This window comes from Taurulus bubalis, assembly GCF_910589615.1.
Source record: "Taurulus bubalis genome assembly, chromosome: 14".
NCBI lineage: Eukaryota > Metazoa > Chordata > Actinopteri > Perciformes > Cottidae > Taurulus > Taurulus bubalis.
The window spans coordinates 2,363,848-2,371,687 of NC_136602.1; the positions used below are offsets into that span (position 1 = coordinate 2,363,848).

At 44.7% G+C, this 7,840-nt stretch overlaps 1 protein-coding gene across 1 annotated transcript in view; it reads left to right on the forward strand.

The window, feature by feature from the left end:
* The window catches only part of peli1b (pellino E3 ubiquitin protein ligase 1b), a 14,641-nt gene extending 6,801 nt beyond the window's left edge, over positions 1-7,840 (forward strand). Inside the window, exons 3-6 of the mRNA XM_079229416.1 lie at positions 1,667-1,768; positions 1,854-2,051; positions 2,996-3,184; positions 7,174-7,840. Coding sequence (XP_079085542.1) covers positions 1,667-1,768; positions 1,854-2,051; positions 2,996-3,184; positions 7,174-7,746 — 1,062 coding nt within the window. The 3' untranslated portion in view covers positions 7,747-7,840. The remainder of the gene's footprint in view (positions 1-1,666; positions 1,769-1,853; positions 2,052-2,995; positions 3,185-7,173) is intronic.

Consider the following 7,840-nt stretch of genomic DNA (forward strand, 5'->3'; position numbering starts at 1 on the left):
CGACATCAAATAAAACAGCTGTGATAGTGACACACACACACACACACACACACACTCACACACTCTCACACACACACACACACACACACACACACACTCACACACACACTCACACACTCACACACACACTCACACACTCACACACACACACACACTCACACACACACATGCACGCACGCGCACACACTCACACACACGCACGCACGCGGACATACACACAAACACACACGCACATGCACATACACTCACACTCGTACATACACTCACACTCGTATTCACACACATACAGTCTCTCTCACTCACACACATACACACACACACATACAGTCTCTCTCACACACACACATACACACATACAGTCTCTCTCACTCACACACACACATGCAGTCTCTCTCACACACACATACACACATACAGTCTCTCTCACTCACACACACACATACACACACATACAGTCTCTCTCACTCACACATACAGTCCCACACACACACACACACACACACACACACATACAGTCCCTCACACACACACACACACACACACACACACACACACACACACATACAGTCCCTCACACACACACACACACACACACATACAGTCTCTCACACACACACACACACACACATACAGTCTCTCACACACACACACACACACACACACACACACACATACAGTCTCTCACACACACACACAGTTCAGCGAAGCGTCCCTGAGTTTTCAGAAAAAGGTCAAACGAGGTGCAAACTCTCTCTGAGCTTAAAGGTGTAGAACAATGTTTCTGCTGAGTCTTTTCCTGGAGGAGCAACGGTCCTGCTGGAGGTAACAGAGTGTGTGTTACTGGAGGTAACAGAGTGTGTGTTGCTGGAGGTAGCAGAGTGTGTGTTACTGGAGGTAACAGAGTGTGTGTTACTGGAGGTAACAGAGTGTGTGTTACTGGAGGTAACAGAGTGTGTGTTGCTGGAGGTAGCAGAGTGTGTGTTACTGGAGGTAACAGAGTGTGTGTTGCTGGAGGTAGCAGAGTGTGTGTTACTGGAGGTAACAGAGTGTGTGTTGCTGGAGGTAACAGAGTGTGTGTTGCTGGAGGTAACAGAGTGTGTGTTGCTGGAGGTAGCAGAGTGTGTGTTACTGGAGGTAACAGAGTGTGTGTTACTGGAGGTAACAGAGTGTGTGTTACTGGAGGTAACAGAGTGTGTGTTGCTGGAGGTAACAGAGTGTGTGTTGCTGGAGGTAGCAGAGTGTGTGTTGCTGGAGGTAACAGAGTGTGTGTTGCTGGAGGTAGCAGAGTGTGTGTTACTGGAGGTAACAGAGTGTGTGTTGCTGGAGGTAACAGAGTGTGTGTTGCTGGAGGTAGCAGAGTGTGTGTTGCTGGAGGTAGCAGAGTGTGTGTTACTGGAGGTAACAGAGTGTGTGTTACTGGAGGTAACAGAGTGTGTGTTGCTGGAGGTAACAGAGTGTGTGTTGCTGGAGGTAGCAGAGTGTGTGTTGCTGGAGGTAGCAGAGTGTGTGTTACTGGAGGTAACAGAGTGTGTGTTACTGGAGGTAACAGAGTGTGTGTTGCTGGAGGTAGCAGAGTGTGTGTTGCTGGCGGTAATAGAGTGTGTGTTGCTGGCGGTAACAGAGTGTGTGTTGCTGGCGGTAACAGAGTGTGTGTTTCCTCCGTCAGGCCATAAGCAACCGGGACCAGCACAGCATCTCCTACACGCTGTCCCGAGCCCAGACGGTGGTGGTGGAGTACACGCAGGACAGCAACACGGACATGTTCCAGGTAACGCGCCTCATCAAAGCCACGACCGCGTTTGTACCTCGTGATCTCGCGGTCGGGTCTTGAACCCCCGTCTCTCCTCCGCCAGATCGGCCGGTCGACCGAGAGCCCCATAGACTTCGTGGTGACGGACACGGTGGCCGGCAGCCAGAGCAACGCCGACACGCAGTCGGTCCAGAGCACCATCTCCCGCTTCGCCTGCCGCATCATGTGCCAGCGCACGCCACCGCACGCCGCGCGCATCTACGCCGCCGGCTTCGACTCCTCCAAGAACATCTTCCTCGGGGTGAGTGGCTGCTTTTTGTCCTGTGTGTGTGTGTGTGTGTGTGTGTGTGTGTGTGTGTGTGTGTGTGTGTGTGTGTGTGTGTGTGTGTGTGTGTGTGTGTGTGCGTGCGTGCGTGTGTGTGTGTGTGTGTGTGTGTGTGCGTGTGTTTGCGTGTGTGTGTGTGTGTATTAAGGACGTATAGATGATTAATAAGATAATTTATAAAGTGTTAGTAAATGATTTTAAAAAATGATTTAAATGTAATTTATTCATGCATAGTCAAGCTTATTAATCAAGAATGAAACATTTATAACTGTGTTCATGAATTGCATACTAATGAGGGATAATGCTTAATGAGTGATGAATTAAGTGTTTATTCATGCTTTACTAAAGCTAAATAGTGTGTAGTTATTATAAAATGCTATATATATATATATATATATATATATATATATATATATATATATATATATATATATATATATATATGCAATGACATAAGAAAATGCAGAAGTGGGTTGAGAAAAGAAACCCATGAGGGTTTGTTGAAGAACCCACGTTAATGTTAAAGAACGCTTGCCACAGAAATATATTTTTAAATCTAAAACAATAGAACTATTTTAATACTTTTAACTTAAATATATATGTATATATATATATATATATTTTTAGGATAAGTGATGCTTTTATAAGGCAACTTTCTACATGTTCTGTGTATTATTTTGAAGAGAAAAAGACGTTTAAAACCCTTTATAGGGCCTCATTGAAACACTTTGTGAGGAAAATGACCATATATGGTTACTCTTATATCTATAACTGAACCTCTGTACCACGTAGTTTAGTCCCGCTGACTTTATTTCTACATTTCTATATTGTCAATAGTTTTAATGACGAGTAAAACACTTAAAACTAGAGCTTCAGGACGGCGCGGCGCTCGTATTAAATGCGTCCCCGTCTCCCCGCAGGAGAAGGCCGCTAAGTGGAAGACGCCCGACGGCCAGATGGACGGCCTGACCACCAACGGCGTGCTGGTGATGCACCCGCGGCACGGCTTCACGCAGGACTCCAAACCCGGCGTCTGGAGGGAGATCTCCGTCTGCGGCAGCGTCTTCACGCTGCGGGAGACGCGGTCGGCGCAGCAGCGGGGGAAGATGGTGAGGAGAACAACGCCGTCGGCAACAAACGGTTCTTTATTTACACGTCCGGCAGAGCGGCGCTCTTGTGTTTCTGCGAAGGAACAGAAACACTAGCTCCACTAGTTAGCTCCACTTTTAGCTAGTTAGCTCCACTTTTAGCAAGTTAGCTCCACTTTTAGCTAGATAGCTCCACTTTTAGCTAGATAGCGCCACTAGTTTGCTCCACTTTTAGCTAGTTAGCTCCACTTTTAGCAAGTTAGCTCCACTTTTAGCTAGATAGCTCCACTTTTAGCTAGATAGCGCCACTAGTTAGCTCCACTTTTAGCTAGTCCCCTTTTAGCTAGTTAGCTCCATAGTTAGCTCCACTTTTAGCTAGTCCCCTTTTAGCTAGTTAGCTCCAAAGTTAGCTCCACTTTGGTCTCCACCATGTGTCCATCTCTTAGCGGCTAAATGCTCCGCTATGTTCTCCAGCTGGTTGATATGTGTCCGTCGGCTGTTTGATGCCGAGCAGGTAGCGATGCGGGTTTGATGCTGCCCGAAAACACCGCCATGAGAGCTGTGAGAGTCAACCAAAAAAACAGTAACGTTTGCGTGTCTGAGCCTCTCAGCCAATCAGAGCGCTCTCCCGCTGGCCCGCCTATTTCATGTTGAGTGACATGTTTCTACACACACCGTCTACACACACATCGCCCACCAGAGCGACCGCACACTCAGCAGCTCTGACATTAACGCGTCTCTTTATCTGGCGCCGCACACACGTTTTTTTTTTTTAAGTCTCTCCAGCGCAGCACAAATTAACGGCTCTCTTATCTCCACCTGCCCTTTACTGTGTGTGTGTGTGTGTGTGTATGTGTGTGAGTGTGTGTTGTTATCGTTATTTCACACTCGATTGGCAATTTCGATAGTCGCAGTCTTCATTACGCACGGTGACGGAACATGATGGGGTTTAGTCAAGCTGGATGGGTAGAGAACCATTCGGGGTGGGTTCTACTGTTGTTCTTGGGGTTATTTTGAAGGATGATGTCACTATTGCAAAAAAAAAGAAGACAAAATTAAGCTTTTTGTCAAATGTCTTTATATTGCTCTTATATACATTAAAAAAATCATGATGGCAGCCCATAATTTCCACAGCCAATCAAATGGCTTCATTTGGAGTTTCTCTCGCTGTCGATTAAGAGCAGACAAAAAGCACACCGACGTAGAAAGATGGACGACCAAATGTGATGCATAATTTCAGCTGCAGCTTTTTCATCTCTTTAATCTGTGTGTTGTTTCTCTAAATGGAACAACTGCCCCGCGTTAGAGAAGGTTAAACAGCTGAAGGACTCTGTGATTGAATGGGAGGAGAGAAAAAGAGTCGCCTCAGCATGTGTGTGTGTGCGTGTATGTGTGTGTGTGTGTGTGTGTGTATGTGTGTGTGTGTGTGTGTGTGTGTGTGTGTGTGTGTGTATTCCCTTGTTTGTAATCTCGTCTGGCCTTGCATTGTTTTAATAAAAAAAAACCTAAGAAACATCCATCATCAGAAAAAACACCAACTGGGAGAAAACAAGTCGGGCTGCAGATCATTTTAATACTTTGTCTTTTTTTCGAGGATGTTTTTATTTACTCTGAGGCCACAAACACGAGGAGATATTTTAATCGTGACCGTGAGAGGAAGACGGATGGTTCAGCTCGTGAGTTTTGCCAACAGGGCAGCTGCTCGCCCTCTGCCACTGGACACAAGGTTGAATCCGGCTTAATTAGGAATGTCTTACAGTGCAGTTCTCTCACTCTCTCACACACACACACACACACACACACACACACACACACACACACACACACACACACACACACACAAGCCTGTTGTGAACTATAATATACGAGCGTCGTGTCTGAGCTCCCGCTGTGTTTAATGAAAGCCGTTTAAATTAAATCACAACCGTGTCGAGTTCGAGGCCGCGTGGACGTTTACACGTCGACGTTTACCCGGGTCGGATCGCGTCATTAGACCGAAAAGGCGCGGCCGGTTGAACGTTGCCTCCTCGCGGCTCTCAACATGGCGTCGGCCGAGCGTCTTGAAAATCGGCAGGAAGAGAGCTAGTTAGCGTTAGCCGCTAACGTACGGAGGTTAAATGGAGTTATGCTACGGTGCGTTCAAGAGTTCAGAGTTAAATTCTAATCATTATAATGATGTGTGAGATTAAGGCTGAACATTATGTAATAAATGATCACATTGGGTATTGAGAATGTTTTTCACTGGTATTAAAATCGCCTGCTAGAGGAAGTCATGTGATCCGAAAGGTTCTGGTTTGAAATCCACTGAACAGCTGGTGAGAGTCTGATGGGATGGAACCACAACCGTTCCCTTCCAGCGAGCTTTAAGAGGCCAGATGTGAGCGTGTGACTCGCATAAACAAACAAATAAACTAATGATAACCGCGTCGACCCGCCGCCACAGAAACGTGACCTCAGCGTTAATCTGAGTGATGTCACCACTCCTCCCCTTTTTTGTTTTATAGGTTTTTTTCTCCTCAGTCGTCATCGTCCCCGTGAACTCGTGTCTTATCTAAACGTTTCATCCAGAACGGCGTTCCCTAAATGTTCTTTTTATTTCCTCTCGACATCGTCGGCTGTCTGAGGGAGAAATGCCTGCGCTGCGCTGCCACCTGCTGGTCACAGAGAAGTACTGCAACGTAGATCCTCCCACCCTCTGAAGTGGGGAAGAGACTGGAATAAGTTCAATATAAGTAAAAAGTTTGAGCGTCCTGAAAAATATTATAATCAAAACAATCTGAACTGAATCAGTTTATAAAAAGGCATTTAAAAAAAAACAACCTTTTATTTCATAAACCAAAAGATTCATCATAATAATAATAAAAAAGGTTTGACAGAGTTTTATAGACATTAGTGCACATCTCCCTCTCCCCACACTCGCAGTCGCCCTCCTCTGCTCACACAGAACAGAGAACCAGGAGAACCCTGGGTACTTGTTGTGTGGAGAGCCTCGGAGAACGGGTGAGAACAGACAGAGAGAACATGGGACGTAAAGCCATAACAAGATGGGTCAGGATGAGGCGTTACAGTTACATCTAGAACAGAACGACACGATACTTACACCACGTGCAGAAACTCAATAGAAGTAAGAAATACACGTGGATCAATAAATACAAACGTTTGTGAAGGTCAATCCCGCTGGAACAAGTAGAGGAAATATTCTTTAGAAAATCAAAAAAAAACTGAAACCCGCCGACAAGCCTGGATAATGACCTCATAGTAGTTCGTGATCTGAGACCTGCTGTATTTATTCTATTCATGAATGTATATATAAAATGTATTTTCTGTTTTTTTATATATAAAAAATATTTATTTTTATTTATATTTTTATATCTCTATTTATATTTTTTATATTTATATTTTTGTATATATAAATATATATATAAAATATATTTATATATATATATATAAAAGAAATACACAACAAAATATATATATATATATATATATATATATAAAACAATACATATATAACCCTAACCCTATATGTATTGTTTTATATATACATAAAAAATAATATATTTTTTTAGATTTCTGTATATATTTCTGTATATATATATATATATATATATATATATATATATATATATTTGATATATATATATATATATATCATTTAATCTTTTACATATATATATTTTATATATATATTTAGATTTATAATTGTGTGTATATATATATATATACACATATATATTAATGTATTTTTTCTTTTTTATATATATCATTTTTTTATATATGTTTATATATATATATATATGTATATTTTATATATATATATTATTTTATATATATTTACATGTATATGTTTTATATATATATATTATTTTATATATATGTATATATATATATATTTTTTTAAACTGTGTGGTATATATTTTTTAATATATGTATATATATTTTTTATTTTTTTAAACTGTGTGGTATATATTTTTTAATATATGTATATATTCCCCCCTCGTCTGCTCCAGGTGGAGGCGGAGAGCCAGGAGCTGGTGGACGGCTCCCTGGTCGACCTCTGCGGCGCGACCTTGCTGTGGCGCACCGCAGAGGGCTTGTCGCGCACGCCCACCCTGAAGCACCTGGAGGCGCTGCGGCAGGAGATCAACGCGGCGCGGCCGCAGTGCCCCGTGGGCTTCAACACGCTGGCCTTCCCCTCCATGCGGCGCAAGGACACGCCGGACGAGAAGCAGCCCTGGGTGTACCTGCGCTGCGGCCACGTGCACGGCTACCACGACTGGGGCAACCGCCGCGAGGAGCCCCGCGAGGGCCGGCAGCGCGAGTGCCCCATGTGCCGCGCCAAGGGGCCCTACGTGCCGCTGTGGCTGGGCTGCGAGGCCGGCTTCTACGTGGACGCCGCGCCGCCCACGCACGCCTTCAACCCCTGCGGCCACGTGTGCTCGGAGAAGACGGCGGCCTTCTGGAGTCAGATCCCGCTGCCGCACGGCACGCACACCTTCCACGCCGCCTGCCCGTTCTGCGCCCAGCAGCTGAGCGGAGAGCAGGGCTTCGTCAGACTCATCTTCCAGGGGCCCCTCGACTAGCGGCAGCTTCCCAGCATGCTCTGCGTGAAGCAGAGCAGGGTGGAGAACCTCTTCTTTTTTCGGTTCTAGACCCTGCAGGCGACAAACGGGGAGC